This window comes from Dicentrarchus labrax, unplaced genomic scaffold, assembly GCF_905237075.1.
Source record: "Dicentrarchus labrax unplaced genomic scaffold, dlabrax2021, whole genome shotgun sequence".
NCBI classification, from domain to species: Eukaryota; Metazoa; Chordata; class Actinopteri; family Moronidae; genus Dicentrarchus; species Dicentrarchus labrax.
In genome coordinates, this window is record NW_026136710.1 from 15,627,563 (window position 1) to 15,647,186 (window position 19,624).

At 38.8% G+C, this 19,624-nt stretch overlaps 1 protein-coding gene and 1 long non-coding RNA gene across 6 annotated transcripts; one reads left to right on the plus strand and one right to left on the minus strand.

Moving 5' to 3' along the window:
- Positions 1 to 1,063: 1,063 nt before the first annotated feature.
- On the plus strand, positions 1,064 to 8,605 carry LOC127370670 (uncharacterized). Of its 5 annotated transcripts, none has more exons than XR_007886264.1 (5): positions 1,064 to 1,082; positions 3,032 to 3,187; positions 5,047 to 5,359; positions 6,455 to 6,521; positions 6,981 to 8,605. It is a non-coding gene; the product is annotated as an uncharacterized LOC127370670 (long non-coding RNA). The 5 variants fall into 5 exon arrangements; XR_007886263.1 differs by lacking the exon at positions 1,064 to 1,082 and adding an exon at positions 1,724 to 1,742; XR_007886262.1 differs by lacking the exon at positions 1,064 to 1,082 and adding an exon at positions 2,549 to 2,567.
- Positions 8,606 to 12,340: 3,735 nt separating this feature from the next.
- On the minus strand, positions 12,341 to 14,106 carry cldn23.1 (claudin 23.1). Its single transcript, XM_051412929.1, has one exon. The coding sequence runs from the start codon at positions 14,026 to 14,028 to the stop codon at positions 13,201 to 13,203; it is 828 nt and encodes a 275-aa protein (XP_051268889.1). The 5' UTR covers positions 14,029 to 14,106; the 3' UTR covers positions 12,341 to 13,200.
- Between the last annotated feature and the right edge of the window lie 5,518 nt (positions 14,107 to 19,624).

Below are 19,624 nucleotides of genomic sequence, written 5' to 3' on the forward strand. Positions count from 1 at the left end.
AGCATCAAATTCTGCCCTACAAAGTAAAAGTGAAACTGAATGAAAAATGACTGTTATTATACATTATTATGTCCTGTCAAAAGTATTCTTGATACAGAAATCAATGGTGTCTTGTTTAGTTGGACGTGCATCCATTTTTAAAAAAAAAACTGGAATTATGTCGTTTGAAAAAAATATAAGAGATTAGATAAATATCAAATTTACTCCCATGTACCTACAAACGTGTGTGAGGCAGATGCATGTGTGCACTGCAGCGAGAGAAAGCAAACATTCATTGTTGGATATCTTTACATTACGCAATGTCTGCCTGGAGTGAACTCCCCTGTTGAAACACTCAGGTTAAATATCTGAGTACAATAATGTGGAATACAATACAAAATGACGTGTGATTGGTTAAGCGCATGTGGTTTCCTGTAATAACAGTTGATAATGCTATAGCTCAAAGGAGCTTGACAACAGTGGGCTGCTGACTGAGCACCGTGCACATAGGCCGTTTTGCAATAACCACAAGATAATGACTGGTTTGTGCTGAGTCAGTGATTTAGCAGTTACAGTAACACACTACAATGCATGTAAACATAAAATAAAAGGCTATGTTGAACGATCTCGTCAATGATAGGGGTCCAGTGTGTAACATTTAGGAAGATCTATTGGCACAAAATGGAATACAACATTAATATATATATATATATATGTTCTCATTAGTGTACAATCACTAGAAAATAAGAAGCCAAACAGGCTTTAAATAGGCTAACACAAGAGTCTACAGCCCACTGGCTCTGTAAGGCCGTAGCCACAGGAATGCGACAAGAAAAACTACAAGTTTGAAAATGAAAAACATCTGGGGATGTAGCATTAGAAAGACATGAGGTAACCAGATCCAGTCTCTGCTTGAGGCTATAGTGGCATCAAGGCTACAGCTCTGCTACTATGATTTTCCCTGTCCCTGTTACTAGTCCAACACACCCAAATCTGAGACCTAACTGTCAGTGGGTGAGTTTCATTGTGGATAAGATGCCAGGTTTTGACAAGGAAGAAGACTGCATGGAATAACAAATATGGGAATATCATTAGTGTTGCAGGTATTGTAATTTGTACTGGGCAAAAACTTTAACCTGATGATGGCATTCAAGGCAAAATCAGGGAATCTGGGGATTGGGATTCATCATCTGGGAACCATGAATGTCTGTACCAAATTGTGACCGGCTGATGGTGCCAGAGAAGAACTTTAAATCAACAATATCCTATCCAATAAAAGCAAAAAGCCCCAAAAAAATATATATAACAAAAAATGTATTACTCTCCTTATGCGGTCTAAGAAATGACAATTACACAACAGATGTTTGAACTGCTGCATGTTATACAGAAATGTTTTCTTGTCAGGTCTTGTCAGCTGCGTCTTGTTCTAACTTGCCAAACTCCTCCTCCCATCCCCAACTCGTCTGGCAAACACACCTACTGTATTTCACGATGACAGTCCTTAGGGCCGCGGTTTTCAAAGCGTGGGGCGCGCCCCACTGGTGGGTGGGGAACAGAGACGTGACAGGTGGGGCGCGCCAAACGGGAGGAAATGTTCCTTTTTATGCCTTTATATCTTTATCCAGACATCCCAACTGTCTCGGAAGTACCTGGAGTCTCCCGCATATTGATAGCGGCTCCTTGACGCCCGCAAATGAGATCCAATCTCCCGGAATCTGGAGCAAGAGCGCGCGCTAGACTAGAGAGTGACTGCGCGCGTGCGTGTGTGTGACTATAAATGCAGCGCGTGTGAGAGCAGTGTCCTTGTAGCTGTGTGTAGGGCTGGGCAATATGGCTTAAAAATAAAATCTCCAATTTTTTCACACCAAACCCGATTTACGATTTTAATCGATTTTTGTGTAGACTGTTTTCCAGCGGGTGTTTGTGGGCTGCGGTCCTGTATATCTCTCAGAGAGCAACATTTCTCCCACTCGGCTGCATGCCTCTGCTTGAGGTGCTGCAATAAATTGGTACTGCTACCTTTGGTTGCAACAGCTTTCAAATAAACTTTGCAGTGGGTCGTGGTTTGTTCGCTGTCGGACGCCACAAAACCAAACCAGTTCCAAACAACCGACGACACTGTGCCTTTTTTGGGGACGAGCTCATCTTGGCTTGCTGCCATGTTTGTCTGTGGAGAGGCGGGGGGAGGGATCAGCGCACTCTGACTTACGGGAGCCCAAAGGGAGCGCGGGTGTTGTGGCAGTTCAAGAGAAAACCGATTTTAACTAAAAATAAATCGTGTTTAATTCGAATTTATCGATAAAATCGATTTATCGCCCAGCCCTAGCAGTGTGTTACCACTTATTAGACCGATCACCCTCGGGGGGCCACAGCAAGTGTAACAGGATGTAGATAGTTTGTATTTAGATACAACTTGTTACTATACTGATTCTACTTGTTACTTCAATAAATTGGAACATTTTAATGTTATGCTTGTTGCATATTTTATTAGTATTGTGTTGGGGCGATGGGGGCAGATGGGGCTTGAAAATTCCCCCTTGTCCGAAGTGGGGAAATGACCAAAAAAGTTTGAGAACCACTGCCTTAGGGTAAGGTGGAGTGTGTGAGAACACGTGTTTGTGTTATTTGGCTAACTCTAAGAAATAGTTAGGGTGATTTTTGCATATCTTACATAGAAATCTTTTGTCCCGTTTTATTTTTCTCTTTTTTTCCTTATTTGGCATCCTGCATGTTTATTTTATGAGACATTGTCTGAAAGGTGCCACAGAACACATTTTTCCCAGAGATGCCATTGCACTGAGTTTCATGCGCCAGCGTGAGTCAACAATTAACTGAAGCATAAGATTAGTTTGCACTCTTCTTATGAAATGTTATGTTGCTCCATCAATGTCAGGGCTATTTGCTGAGAAAGAGTGTGCATGTGACTCAGCCCAATAGAAGATAAGAGGGAGGAGGAGGAGGAGAGTTTGTGTGTGTTTTACAGGGGAAATAACCCAGGCAGGTACTCACAGGTCTCGCATTTCTTCCTCTTCCCTCCTTCCCATTGTTACAGATTCCCTCACTGAAAGAGGAACTTCAGATCCTTTTTCAAACACCCAGGACCTCTAGCACACACACACACACACACAGACACCTGGAAGACCCTTCAACAAAGATTTCAACTCCACAGCCGGCATTTTAAGACGCCAGGTCTGCATTATTTGCCTCTGTAAGTAGATGTTTTTTATTTTGTCGTACTTACTACTATTTTGCTGTACTGTGTTAAACACAACCTTGCTGTGTCGGTGGGAAACCTGAGGGAGGAGATGCTTGAGAAGTAAGATCACCTTTTACCACCTACCATTTATTTATGAGATAATTTACCCACGCTGTAGAACTCCGATAATGGTTCATTACATCTCACCACATTTTCACACCACTGTATTTATTGTATAGGAAGCTGTGATATAGAGATTTGTTTAGCAGTCATCTCAGTCTATCTTGTGAGGCTTGTGAGAGTTGATTTGCAGTGTACTCTTGGTTTCATTCATGTGTCGAGTAAGGCTTTTGTGTCGTAGATACTACAAGCATGTTAACACCACTTGAACCTATACTCTTCTTATTCATCCTGTATGTTAGTGAGTGTGTTCAATATTCACTTTGTTTGTTCAGTGCTTTATGTTCAGTGTCACTGTGTCCTTTAACATGCAATTATGCTGTTAATATATCCCGAGTCAGTTTCTGTATACCTAATGTTGTTGATAAAGAAACAACTAGATAGGAATAGTACTTCATTGGTGGGTTTTTCATGTGAAAAGAATAACTGTAAAGTCACATTTTGTTTTAAGGCAATCCTTCAATTTGTCTCTTACCTTACTTCCTGCAGTTGGGCCATTGCGTGCATTTTCGCCATTTGTATACTATGATTTAAAAGTAAAATATGTTTGAGGGCGGAATGGCTCACAACAAGGAGCTCACAGTTCCATACTGCATGTAGGCAGTGAAAGTTGCGTCACAAAAACACATCATCAATCAACTAAGAAGCTGTCTTACTTGCACACAAAATAAATATATGATTCACAAATGGCAGATCAAATGGAACATCATGAGCTCGGTTCCCAGGTAGGTATAAAGATGCTGTGTGGTATTAAATATGTATGTTATGGGTGTTTTATCACAAACATTTCCTCAACTTGAGATTGTAGAAAGTTCACCTGTCAAATATGTTTAACACATTCTTTATGGTGCAGGTCTAGCATTTCTGACAGGGACCTGAAGGCAGCGCAGTCTTAAAGTCTTAGTTTGAGCACAACACAATCACTACAGCCAACAAACTGTATGAAAGGTGGAAAGTACCCAATTAGAAATGCCATGGTGAGAGAGACTGCCCATTCGGTGTCAGACTTAATGTAGTTGCTGGAGCTGTAGACTAACTCATTGGAGAAAAGAATCCACACACTCAAAAACCTGTGCAAAAATCCTTTTTATTTTAGTGCGTGGATGCTTTCCTCCTTTGAGAGAGATAGTCATAGTAAGAAAACTGGTTACACTACTGAGTGTGGTTGAGAAGTAAAACATTTCATCAGCTTTATTTTTAAGTGTCTTTGAATTGTTGTCTTTTTAGTGTATTTTTACCCTGCAGCCGAAAATGCTTCTTTGAATCAGTTTCCGCAAACAAAGTTGAATGTTTGGTAACGTGCCAGAAAAGAGGCTTTCACAGAATGTTTGCAACGCTTATTTTTCCTCTACGTTGGAAGAGAACAATGGTTGCTATAGTATTAATAAAAGTAATAAACTGAATGTTTCAGTGCATGAGTTATGACAAATTCACCTTTTTGAATTCGCCATCAGTGCATCGGATTTTTGTTAGTTTGATAGTTTGTGACAGAAATTCAGTTGGTTACCACTTGCTAAAACATACTGTACTTATTGGCATCTTTAACAGACCTGACCACATTCATTTGAGCTATTCTACAGAAAAAGCTCTGTGTTTGACTTTGTTATTGCCATATTGTGTTTTAGGGTGTGGCTTCCATCCATTCATCTCTCCCTTCTTCTGTTCTCCTTCCACTTCTCACTCCCTCCCAGTGTTTTCTTCCACTCCCTCCTCTAGGATGTCCACCCCTGTTCCTCATCTTCAACCGAGAGGCATCGACTACAACCTGCCCACCTGCGGAGACACTCTGTGCAATAGCCGAGGTACCTGTGCACGTCCTCTTGGTGGTGGCACCGCTTTCGTGTGCGACTGCAAGCTTGGCTACCAGGGAGAACACTGCGAGGACACAGTCAACGGGGCGTTAAATGTACCACTGACCCTCAGTGTGCTGGCAGTCATCATTGGGCTGCTGATTATTGCTTTCATCTTCGCCAAGTTGAGGCAGAGGCAAAAGAAGAGGCAAAGGTACTGCAATAACTCAGTGGTGTCTTTCTGTTGAAAGCTGTCAGGACGTGGTTAGCCTAGCTTAGCATAAAGACTGGAAACAGAGGGAAACAGCTGTGAAAACATATATGGGCAAAATAAGGGCAGCAACATATCTTGTCCTTTAATTTTCCTAAAAAAAATCAGTATATCCCTGGTATTTTAACATACTTATTTGGTCAAAATTACAGACAAGAAGAAATGTATTTGTTTTTCTGCAGGGACAGCGCTCACCTACATTAGTGTTCTCCTGCTGTTGGGGTTTCAACTGACAAACTTCAGTACTGAGTAATTTCAATAGGGCAATATCTGTGTGGGCATGCAGCAGAAATAGTTTATTATTATAACTTTAATTTCAATAACCAACTGAGACCTACATTGTTTGCCTTGTTTCTGTGAGATTTGAGTCTGTGCTCACCGACCAATCTGATAGCTGGAGACGCTGCACCAGGCCCACACACACAATAAAAAACAATGAATGCACCCTTCCCAAAACTGTTTTACTCATCAATTCAGGTGTGTTGTGTTATCTGCCAATGTAACATGATTATTGCTGGCCTCCATTGGCCCCCCTATGGGCAACCCTGCACTGTACAGAAGTCCTGAGCCGACGGATAAACAGTTGATTGTCGAGAAGTTCCAGCTCATAACTTCCTCTAAAGTCATAAATTGTTATTTTAATTTAATTTAATTTTTTTTTACTACTTTATAAAATAATATATAATATACTGATTAGTGTGCTTTACACTTTTTGATTGGTATAATCATTAACATTGGACAGAGCCAAGCTAATTTTCAAACAATCTAATCTTTATGCTAAGCTAAGCTAACTACTTCCTGACTACAGCATCATACGTCAGACATGAGATTGATACTCTCATGTCACTCTCAAAAAAATGATAGACCAGCAACAAAGGCAGGTTTGAAACTGCCTGATGTTTTTAATATCTGTTGGAGAGTGTCTCTTCTTACTGCATACTGGAAGTATGTTTGCCTGTTGTGCATTTACCTGGTTGGAAAACACCAATCACCTAAATATTTGCTAATTAATTGTGTGATTTTGTCCATTGTCAACAGGAGACATCTGGCAGAAAAACATGGCTACAACATCGCTGTGTAATGTGGATTAATCATTACATTTGAGGTAGGAATTTGGCTATTCAACATAATCATTTCCAAAAGTTTTATTACCTGTGAATTAAATTTGGGTATAGATTTAAGTATAAACGAATTGTGCAAAAGTTTCATAATTAAAACATTTTGATGTAAACATTACTACACCAAAAATAAATTACAACACCTCCCAACAAACTAACTCCTGGAACTAGCATACTCAGAGGTACCATCATGTATAACTACCAACTGTCTGTGTAATGGCAGGATGTGAACTGTGCCACCCACATATACTTCACACACTCTTCCAAAACATTGATCCATAGCACTACTAGTGGTCAAAAACTCCACAGGGTACCTTTAACTCAAAGATTTCTGATGCCTTAAATCTGTGTTTAAAGGTAGAGACCAGAAGCTTTTCTGCCACCATATATAAGGCATAAAATTAACAAATAAATAAAAAAATAATTATTCTCTCATTCTCATCCAGGTCAGCCATGGTATTGTGGCCAGTGACACCATTGAGCTTCCACGAGCATCCTTCTGCAGCAATCTTACAGCTCAGTTTATTGAGTGTTTTCTGAGGAATCAGATCTATTGTTCTGGATGGCTAACCTGTGGCTACTTCTCTACGACAGAAACTCAGACACTGAACTCATGAACTGAGCTTTAACAGGGGTTAACAGTGACACAACTTCATTGCAGTAATGATGTTTTTCATATATCAATTGAAGATGGAAAAATAAAACTTTAAAGTACACCCCCACACACGACTCATTGAGGGCAAATGTCATGCATGTGTCACAGAGCTCTCACTCTGTTCATTCAGACAGGTAATGGATTAATAGACTGACATAATACAGTACTGTGCTGTTTGCCAACTCTACAACAGCATATATTTACGGATAAAAGTAAAAAAATTATACTGCTTCATAAATCATTGATTTGTGAATAACATCAGTTTGGGAATGAGGTTGTGTCACTACTTTTATTTGCTTAAGGAGCATAATAATATGTTTTAGGTTTCTTGTATAGTGCATTGTTCCCCTAACCAGCAACAAGTCCTGAACTCCAATCCAAATGCAATTCACTAATTTTGTTTTTATTTGCTTGTTTTTTTAAATATTCATGTGTTATTTATAGTATTCTGACACATTATTGTGTCTAGTGCTAATTAAAACTGTAACAATTAGATCAATCCCAACAGTAGGTGCAACCATTTTGTTGTTGTGGGCATCATCTTTGATGCAGAAATCTTTTATGGACTAAACCATCCACTGCATGGTTTACAGTTTGAATAATGCACAGTGGGAAATATTCATATTCTAATTAATATCTAGAACTTATTTCCTGTATGCAAAAGCTTGTTTCCATATGCGCTACTCTAACACTGACTTTATTCAGTAAAATAATGCAAATGTTTGCCTATCAGTTACTGTCTGTAGCGGCTTCCTTTAAATACAGAGAAAGCAGAGGGGAGAGCTGCAGTGGTAGTGAACAATTCATACTGCCATGTTTTTGTACTTAACGCTGTAGAAGCAAGTTCGATAGAGGTGTTGAAAACCAAAAGTGGAAGATGTTTCCAAAACCATTTCATTCAAGGTAAGCCAGGGCTATTAACCCAATATGATTTTACAGAAGTCCCGGAAAGCATTTGCGTCTCTAGAGCTTGTCTCAGTTTACCACATTATGCACTTTGTTTCCTGCTTACTGTGTCTGTGAGCTTTTGAGTTCCTGTGCTCTCTGAATCTCAGTTTGCAGATTGATATTTTGTCAGAAATAAACCTTTGTACTGTCTAAATCAAAGCTAGACGGTGAGTTAGTCCTTACTGAGTATCCAGTAACTCTCAGGAACGTAGCCAGAGCTTCTTTGTGCTGTATTGCCTCTTTCTTTTGTACATTATTGACTGAATATCTATGTTTTATATGCCTTTTTTTTGTAACTAACTACAACTTTTTTTATGTGCAAGATGCATAACTTTTTTTTATATAACCTTGTCTTCCTCTCTGTTTTGTGTTGCTGGATTACACAATAGTTCATGTAGTCGGACATGTATCACTTGTATAAATCATTGTTGAGCATGTGCATTTTTGTATATAAACAGATTCTAAGTGGCTGAGCAGTTTGTTTGTCGTTCTTCTCTATAGGAAGTGATGGGTCAGGGTGACAGAATTATATAATATATACACCTTTTGGCAATATTCATCTCCCTCTTTATTTTTGAAATAAAGTCCTCAGTAATATATAGATAGATAGATAATATTGATATAATGTAATGTAATGTAAAGCACCAAAGCAATGACTTTACTGTTGATTTTCAACTCTACCACACACAACATTTAACTAAGTAAATAGCAGTAGTTGCAAGTAAATATTCAGCACCAACCAGCAGTAGTATAAAAATAAACACTACAAGCTATTTAAAAAGAATAATCAACCCAAAGACATCAGTCGGAAAATATTTTAAAATGAAGCAAAACAGGATCTGGGAAGGCGTGCAAACACATTTTAGTTTCGGGTAGTTGACATCATTCATTCTGGTGGGGGGGGGTACTTTGTTTCCTCTGTGTCATTACACTTACAAAGCAACATTTTCTTTCAGGACAAGTGAAATCAGTTGGTAAATGTAGGTTAACTTGTTTGTTACTGTTTAATATGAGCAATTGTATTCATTTTTGAATATTTTTTTTATAATATGCAATTTAAATACCTTTGCTGCAAGTATGCTTTTCATACTGTATGTACTGTATTATGTTTTCATTATCTTTCAAATAGAATGTACATAAACTCACACAGATCAATGCTTTATATATAACCACTGTATAAATGCCATTCGTATAATAGTTATTTGTTGACATGACAAAGTTTGTTTGTTTGTTTTGGTCAACATCTCGGGTGAGATTTTACAGGTTATTGCTAGAGAAGACTTTCCATTATGAATTATTTACTGCTGTATAGGATTTAACATTAGAGACAGAGGAATAACAACTATCACACTTTATTTCAATGCTTATTATCAATTTACTATCAATTTGTCCGTCAGTTAGCTATTGTTTGTAGCTATGCTAGCCGTTAGCTTGTCATAAATATGGTCCTACAAGTAAAAGCTATTTATTAGTCTGATAATATTAGTTACATTAACTAACTATTAAGTTGATAATAAGTATTTTTTTAAGCTACCCCAATAATAAAATAATTGAAATAACGGCTTTGTCACTTTAAAATCATTACTAAGTTGTTCTTACACACTGCTTTAAGCTATCAATGAGTATTAACACTGACAACAGACCGCTGTCAGTCTGTGTGTGTTGTACACCAAAACCTCCACTGCTGCTTGTTTGACCTCTTTCTGGGATCCTGTGACATGATAGTATCATCTCCAGTGTTTACTGAACTCAACAGGAAACAAGACTCAGAATGACTAATGTGCAGTCACACAGGCTGACAGGCTTCAACATTCTTTGTTATGGGAGAAAAAATCTGTTACAAGGAACAGGAAGGATCTGCCATGAGGGTGACACTGTGTCAACGTCCTGCTTTAATGAGCAGACTTTGCATGTTTGATTTACAGAAGGAGGCGCCCTGCTTTAAAAGTGTGTCCTATGTTATATATGTATTTATATATATATTTAATTATTAAAGGAAGAATCCCCTGATTAAGGCTTACATAATGTTTACATTAGGCTGTGGAGGAGCTTTTTTAAAGTCTAATAAAATAACTATTTTTTTAATATCCATCTCTTGTGAGTCTTCTAACTTTAAGTCCAATGCAAAATCACTGGAGTGCCCCTTTAACATTTATTGTGTGCTATGCTCTGTGCTGGTTACATTGATGATTTCAAACTCATTCTCTAAGCCCAAGATCATCCTCAGCAGCATCTTGTTAATGTTTGATCCAAAGCACTACACAGATTAAAGGAGGAGGTAATTTTAAGGTTTGAGAATGGACTTGGAAAAGAGTAGCTCTTTGGGGATGATCAAACAGCACAAAGCTTTCCAGCAACCCAAGAGGATGAAACTATAAATAAATACTGACGTCTTTTGTCACCCCCTAAACGCAGCATCCATCCTCACCCCACCTATCTTGGACCGTCATCGTATGAGTCATCCTGTGTGGCAATTTTTGGGACAGTAGTGTGAAACAAAGCACATCTCAAAATCCTCTAGAAATCAGCTCAAATGCAGAAGCCAGTGAATAGACCTTTTTGTCTTTTTGGGTGTGTCATTGTTACCATGAGAGGGAAGAACTGATTAAGACTAATGTGAGCAATACTTCTCTTTCTGACATCTCTCCTGCACTTATGGTAAATGTGAATAAATTTGCTACAAACTCATCCGCGAGACAGGATCTGTTTCAACTAGATGTTATAATAAATGTAATGGTTCTGGAGCTTCTCAACCACACTCAGTAGTGTAACACACGGCTGTCACTCACCTGAAGGTACATGGTCTGTTAGCATACTTTCTTTAAAACATTGTATTTTACTTGATTCTATGCATTGTATGTATTCTGTTATTGTATTTCCCATCTTATTTTCCATTAATTGTGGCATTATATCCCTGTTTTCATGTTCATTCTATGTATTGTTTAATGTGAAGCACTCTTATGCATGTATTTCCTCTGCTTTAAAGTACTTTGAATTGGATTTCTTAAAGGTGCTTACAAATAAAGCGAATCATTATACATTTATTATATAACCATTTCAGAGGAAATGAGACTGCAGGAAGAAATACAAACTCATTCAGATAAGAACTCTGGTTCAGTATTTGTATTACCAGAATTTGATGAAGTCTAATTTTTTTGCACCAATGGCGCTGGCCTTTGTTCAACACAGAGTGAAAAGTTAATATTTCAAATTACTACTATCACTGCAATTGGTGGTTTTATTGTTTAATTCTAATTTGAAAACTTTTGTCTTCTCCTATGCCAATGATTGTACTGCTTTGTGAACTGGTTTTGAAAAATAATTATTCAAAAGCCTTCATTTCTCATGTTATGGCCGAGCAGAATTTTTAATTAATCTACTACTCTGAAACAATTACTCAGAGTAGTTGTTAAAAGTACAGTTTCTTAAGTTGTTTCAACACAAGCACAGTAACAGCATTCCTACCTGAAGTTTAAAGGCGTGAGTATAAAAACTGCTAACCTTTGCTCTTAAAAGTGCCTCTAACTAAGTAGTCGTTTGTGGCATTCAACAGGTCCTACAGGGAGAACTGCATCATAATTTCCAGGAGGCCAATTTAACTACAAAAGACTTACCAGGAGCTATAGAACGACAGTTGTTCACTACAGTGTCCCCTTGTTTGAGATCTTAGGCCAGTTTAAACAGAAGAGGTAATGTTGTCAGACAAGATGCGTAAAGAACCCAACCTCTCAGACCGGTCAGGCTACATTGTCTGTATACTTAAACTGTGACTGAGCAAAGAAAGACAAATATATCACTGTAAAATGTAGCCTGTCTGTATGTGTCTGTGTTTGACTAGTGTCCCTAATGACTTCTGCCCTATCTTTCTTTCTTTCTATGGCACAGATGGAATCAGTCACATTGAATGGCTGTTTCATTTTCATGTAACTTTTCAGATTCTTGCTGTAGAGACACTATTTCCTTACTGCAGAACCACACACATGATGCTTGATTCATTCAAAATGTGTCCTGACTGCAGCACAGAGAAGCCTCTATCGACGTGCAACCACACATATTTCCAGTTATCAAATCCCTTGAAACCAGATTCATTGCCTTTGCACTTGTGCAGTAAACTCTGACTATTTTAATACGGAGTTTACTTTTTACACTCGCCTCCACCAAAAGCAAAAAGAGTTAAGTTGAGGAAACGCACTTAGACGTCTGTTATTAGGAAACACAGAGCACATTTAATTAACAACACATGTACCACAGAGCAATTAGAACAATATTGATCACCTCCTTTGTGTTTTTTAAACAGGTGGCCTGTTGTCCTATGAATTTGGCCATTATTGTAAAGTGCATAAGAATACAGTATTTACATACAAATGGAGAAAGAGAAGGAAAAAAAGAACCAGGTTGATGCATTAGCCATTGTACATAGAAAAATGCAACATTTCCTTAAAGATGACTATTTACATGTGGACTTAAGCATCATTTGCAGAAAAAAAGTAGGTTTTCTCTTCATGTTTCACTGTTACAGAATGCTTCATATCCCATAACTGCACTGCTTCAGTGGGAAAACCTATAATGTATTATACTGATGTTAGCATTAATCATAACCCAGCTATGGCCATAATGAGTCTTATCTGTACACCATTTAACACTATTATAGATGTTTGCCTTCAAGTAGCTCTTCCTTAACGGGGAAACTGTAATACTCAAAGAGGCCTTCATTTAATATTGAGTTTACAGTGATTTCATAATATTTAAGGTATTTGATCTCTTAGTACCACTGAAATATTCCTACAATATCCCTTTGTGGCTTCAAACTAATTCTACAAAATTTAACTGAGTACTTTAATGGTTTCAGTACCTTCTATCTCATTACTACAATATAAAATAATATTATAGACAGGTACAGTTTTACTGCAGTGGGCTAGGTGTGTGATGTTATCATTGTGTTATAATTACCGTTGCTTATTCCTATACTTTCCACTCTCAGTCCCTTTTATAATAATATAATAAAATGTCCATCTTCGAGTCGTTCTCCTCTCCTGTGGGGTTTCTTGTGGGTCATCTGCCTCTCATAGGTCGGCATCGTAGGGTCTGCCGCCGTAGGAGGTGTTGAGTACCCGGGGAGCGGGGCTCTTGGCCCGGGGGAAGGATACATCTTCATCCAAGGAGTCCTTGGAATACGCCACGCTGCTGGCGGTGCTCCTGGCCCGGTTCAGGCTCGGCACCTCAATTCGTCTCGGCGGAGGCTTCTGGTGGCTGAACCGGGCGCCCGGGATCTCCTCCACCCGCCTCTCCCCGCGGTTCTTGCCTCCGCAGCACCGGCAGATCCCGATAAACATGACGAAACCGCCCAGGATTTCGAATATGCCGCCGATGTAACCCAGGATGATGCAGTAGCCGACGCGCACATCTGTTTGCGGGGTCACCGAAGCGACGTCCTGAAGGATGTGGGTGTACCAGGCGATGGGTATGATGGTCATAACGCCCGAAAGGAAGAACAACAGCCCGCCCAGACCGGCCACTACCCAGTTAGGCTTGTCTCTCCAGCAGCGGACCCCTGGGATGGCCACGGCCAGCCCGATTAGTGTCAGGATCAAGGAGGCCACCATCAGACCCTGGGCGACCTCGATGATCTGGTTCCCGAAATACGTTGTATCCTGCAGGTTGCACTGCTCTCTCGTGTTGGTCGAGGTGGCCCTGCAGATGTCCCAGATGCCTTGCTGGATAAACGTGTCGGACGGGGTGTTGGGGAGGTTGTGGAGGGTCCTCCAGTTTGGGGCCACGGTGGATGTCAGGTTCAGGATCCAGCCACAGGGAACCATGACCATCCCAAAGATCAGGATGCCCGGGGTGCGCTGGGATATCCGGATCCATTCGTCCGATGATCGCCTTGGCATGATCGCTGCTGTTGTTGCTGTTGTTGTTGACGTGTGTCTTCTTAATACCAAACTCTAGTACTAGTAATTTAGACCGCAGCAGCTGGTCTTAAACAAGTCCGACTGAAACCTGACAGTGGGCGGGATCTCACCTGTCCCCAAATAGGACAGGTGTGGCGCGCCGTGCGCAGCGGCCGGGCTGAGTGCTGTTTCATCCTCACCTGCAGCAGCAACGACGGGGAGTTTCGACGGCGCTGTAATCATGCAAATGTGTGTGATAAGTGATAAAGAAAAAGATCTACATTTTTGTCAGGGGATAGTCTTGGCTGTATCTTCAGCTGGCTCAAGTTTTAAAAAAGTTCTATATTTATACCCACCTGTTGACATTGTCCCATAAACTTTAGATGTCTGTAATAAATGACTATAGTCCTCAAATGCTTGTTTAAATAACCAACTCAAAAAGGATGAAGCATGTATGCATATAGAGGGTACCACACTAACAAACAGAAGTTAGTTAACTGTGTTAGTTAACACAGTGACTGACTACAGGGCTGTTCTGATGAAAAGTGAACTTTTTAGAGATACATGGTTAAAAGCAACACTACAAACACATAATGATCTTATAGAATATGATGCATTGCTTTAGATACCCAGCAGTATATAAAGCTAAAATGATCTCAACCATATACATCTAGGGCAGAAAAATGCAACTTACACATCAATGCTGTAATATTAATCCAAAAACATAATTTATAATAGTAAAACACTGACAGGGACCATTTTACTATGAGTTATTTTACTTTGATACTTAATGTACACTTTATGTTTACTTGTAGTGGATTATGTTCACAGTGTGGTATTAGTACTTTTACTGAAGTGAATAGCCTACGGAATACTTTGTCTACCACTGACATAAACCTATTGAAGAAAATGGTTAGAGATTAGGTGCAATTAATACAACAAAACAAGAACACTAAGGCTTGTGTGTGATTCTTAAAACTTTTTATAGTCTCCTGCTTAGCCCTCGGCTCAGGAAACATATACTAACACATAATAGAACCAATTTCTTATTTTGGAGGTCTTCATTACAAAATTCACACCTAAATTTCCTATCAAGGTTAGTAGAACACAATCAGACTCAGAGTTTATGATGAAGACATCATGGCTGTGTGGGAAGTATTTTTGGTAAGAATGTAGTTCTGCAAGAATCTTTTAAGGCAACTCAAATAACTTTCTGCCTCACTGAGTTTGTCCTTCTCATTCTCTCGCCTTCATGTATTTCTATCTGTGTGTCTATTTCTATTTATTTCTTTGATTATCTGGCTTTATCTCTCTTCCTGACCTCCTCGGCTCCTTATGAGGCCGCCTGATAACCCCATGAAAAGAGATGAATGCTAATAAAGTCTCTTCGGCGGATAAAGTTTATACATGCCCAAAACCCCCACACATGAACAACTCTCATGAAATCATTGTGTACAGACCCTGAAAGAAGGGTGAAAGTCACACTCTCGCCCTGCTCTCACACACCCATCAACATTATAACCCCATACATGTGAGTGATTACATTTCTAAGGAACTGAACAAGCTGAGAACAGCAGATGTTATGCCCAGAGACTATTGTTGCATCGGTTGCATTGCCATTAGTTCCATTAGTTTTGTGTGTTTTTTTCCCTTTAAGTGTGTGAAGTGTAGGCTACACTAGCACATCATTGTGTTGACAGTAAAAATTCAAACCAGCAAGTCACATGTTCTTGAAGCAGTTGGGATCCTTTTGTTGTTGCTCGTAGAATTTGTTTTTCAAGTCAGGTATGAGCTTTGACACACAAGGAGCAGTCGAAGGAAGTATGAGAGGTATGTCAACCAACCAGACAGAACTTTGCATACTCATCCCCATAACCACCATCTTGTTTTATCACAAGATGAATCAGTGTTGTAGGAGATGTCACACGTGATCAGCTGTCACTTTACATTCTTGGTCATAAAAACTACAGTGGATCTGTTGTGAAACATACACTGTACATTTCCATAATCTAACCTGCCTTTCTGTGCTGATACTTCTACCACCACTACTACCAGCAGTGCTACTCCTGGCTCGATTATGACTTCCAGTGACAAATCAGTTAAACCCTTTTGGCTTCAAGCAGGAATGTTGGCTCTTTAAACACGCCTTACAGCACTTGAAACAAAAGTTGAAAAGCTCTCTTATAAACAGTTCTACCAAGAAGTTCTTAATCTTTAGCATTTTTGTGAAAGGAAGTATCTGGAACTAGTACTCTTGGTCAGAGTGTTTGCTGTTAAATGTATTGTTTTTCTTTCATTTCGGACCATTTTGGAACATATTGTCTATATTGTTTAATTGCATCTTAACTGGTTATTGTCTTTTGTATCGTGTTTTTTTTTTTTTTTTTCAAGTGTTTTAAAACGTATCATAATGTGTACATATAAATAAGTAGGATATGGCTCAATTAAGAAATTACAAATCACAGATGAGTCATGGCTATTTTTACTCCAGGTTTTTCTTTTCATGTAATGGCATTTATTTTGCAGATCACGTCATCACCCACTGCATAATGCATTTACGACGAGTTATAATTGGTGGATATGATGTATGGAAACAAATGAGTTCATATCACTGATGCAGTGTGATAGATTCCTTTAAGATTCTTATTCTTCAGGTCCTGAGTCCTCATTATGATCATGTGATCAGTTTGAAACAAAGTATAGAATTTCACTTTTTTCTTGAGGAAGCACAGCCCAGACATGCTTGTGCACAGCAACTGTGGTTGTAGAGAAAGTGTTGAGGCTCCAAAAGGAGATATACAGTAGACCTGATTGGTTTATTGTAAATCCAAAAGGAGGACAGAACTGTCTGGCTATTTCCTTTTTTCAAGTTCATGAAAAATAAATATAAACATTTCAGACTTGCTTCCCACTGCTAATGTTTTAGAGCTCTGATCTTGCCTTTGACTCAAACATACGATTCTTGTCTATATCTAGTGTCTAAGTAATAATTTAACAAATGAGAAAATTTACAATTAAATATAGAAATAATTTAATTTTAGGAGCATGATGAGAGAGGTGTTTCAGTTTACGCAGCACCTTGCAAGGCAGGAAACACTTTTCTTGCAGGATGTTTGCTACCGCCTGGTGGCCAGTTCATGTAACTACCATAATATTCTGTTAATGAAGTGTTTGACATGAGGGAAAGTTATCTACAACAAAAAAATAAACGTAGTATTTCGTTCATCAGTCTTGCTCAGTCAGATGGTCCAAAATCACAGCTGTGTGTCCAAATTTGTCATCATGTTTGTGTACAGTTGGTACAATAGTCTGCGATACAGCCCTTAGATTTCTGACTGAAAAGTGTTGCTTAAAGATGTAATAAAAATATAATCAAGTAATCCTTGACAACAAGGTATTTATATAATCTAATTACACCATTTTCAAATGAATGATTATAGTTACTTATGCATTGCATTAATCCTTTGCTACCCTACACTGATAGCCTCTGAGCCTTCAACAGAGCTCAGTCATATTACAAACATAAGTTATTTTACTTGCAGGCCTCCAATCCAGCAAAGCAGAAATCCATGAGCTGTTTCTGATTATAAACCAAAAAGAAAAACGACAATATTTGTGGTATAACAAGTTTTTCACAAATCAGGGTCACAAGGTAACAAAGCAGATTATTCTCCCTCCCCACCATATCTTCTGTTGTACAACAGCAGTCTTTACATGCCCATTACTTAAATAAGGATTGGACAGAGGATACACCTAGGGCCAGATATGTTAATGGTGTTATTAACAATATTACAAGTTTCAATATGTAAAACCTTTACTTTGAAGGTGAGCTGTCTCTGTTTCCAGCTCTTGACTTCCTTCAATTTTCATTGTACAAGTTGAATAATGGAACAAGCTGATGCTTTGGCATGCTGACTTGTATTGCTTGTCTTAGGAAATTAAATTAAGAAATACCCCCCATAATTAGATTTTTCATTATGCAACAACTGCACATGAATTAATCTTCATGCATGGACCATTCTGACAATTATACAAAGTATGCTGATACCCTCAATAAGAACTTACAGTCCATTTCCCTTTTTTCATCATTCATAAATGGTGTATTAACTATATAAATAATAATGAATCCATTAGTTACAACTTACTAGTGATTTAAATAACATACTCAAGTATCACCACAAGCCGAAGGGAGCTAATCAGATGATAAAAAATGGATACAAGAATTATAAGGAAAACAAAAACAAAATTGTTTTTATTTTAATTGGGTAAGAAGAGGTAGTTCATATTGAGACAACTAGAAAATATATTTAAAAAATAACACGATGCAGGCCAGATTATAACATATTTTTGACATATTTTTACGGCCAGAGGGAGGGCAATTTAGGGCTGAGAATGGTCCTGGGCCAGCAATCTGAGTTCCCTTGCTGTAAGCAGAGTGTGAGGTATTATTCCTGTCTTTGAATCTGAATCAGTTTTTGAAATAAAACCAGGTTTCCAGCTCCACACAGCACCAGAAATACTTGTTTTTGATAAAAATGTAATTTCTTATGACATTTTCCTTCTATGCACCATTAGAACTAGAATGTTCCAGAGTTTTTAGAGTGTTCCAGAGTGTTCAGGCCTCACTGTGAAATCACATAGAATGTACAGCTGCAGAACCAAAACCTGATCTAGTTTAGTCAAAATACTCAGTTTTTCTTACTCATTGGTGAAAGTAAAACTTTAGTGATAGTTATGGCTTCAGATATCTTCCATCAGTTCGGGAGGAGAAGGAGGTCTGATGATGATAGTGTAAGTACAACCAACTATTTTATTCTCTAAACTTTCTGCTGTTCACATCTGAATGTTTTTCAGAGATGTATACAGAGCATCTTATAGCTCTGCTGGTTTAAGTGTGTAATTACTGGCCCAAATAAGCAGTATTATAAATTTATTCTGAAAAGTTTTCACAACTGACAACATGAAACTTTTTTTCTCATTACAAGAACTGAGCATGCAATGTAGTGTTTTACACTTTGTGTGTACTTAATATTTGTTTAAAGGTTTATTCAGTTTAGCATACTGAAACTGTTAAAACAGCCAAACCACTTGTAAAATTGTATTGTTATTTGAATTCAATTGATTTCACATTTGAAATTGCTTCTTTTTTAAACACAGAAGCACCAGAGACAAGACAGTTTTGGTGTCTTTGGTCAGTCTAGGGCTGAGATGGCGGCTCTGCTGAGTCAGACAGAGAGGCTGTGTGCTATCGAGAAGAGACGCACTGATGCTGTGCTGGAGAGATTGGGATTGAAGGTTTCACCTCTTCACACACCCCTTACCTCTTGTCCTCCTTCAGCAGCTCCACGACCCTGGAGAAGAGTCCCCTGTCTCAGTGCGGCACCTAAAAGCAACCCTGCAGCAACACCACCTGTTGCTCCAGTTCCTCCTCCAACAACTGGAATTCATAGTGGGTTCTTCCTGCAGCCTGCCAGGACTTTCAGTGAAATGACAAAAACAGACAGCACAACAATTCAGGGCTTGCTACCATACCCTGAGCTAGAGGAGGAGTGGAGGAGGATGCTCCGAGATAAGATGAGGAGACAGAGGGAGAAAG

Coding starts and splice junctions, on each gene's coding strand:
- cldn23.1 (XM_051412929.1), bottom strand. CDS start 14,028: ATGCCAAGGCGATCATCGGACGAATGGATCCGGATATCCCAGCGCACC.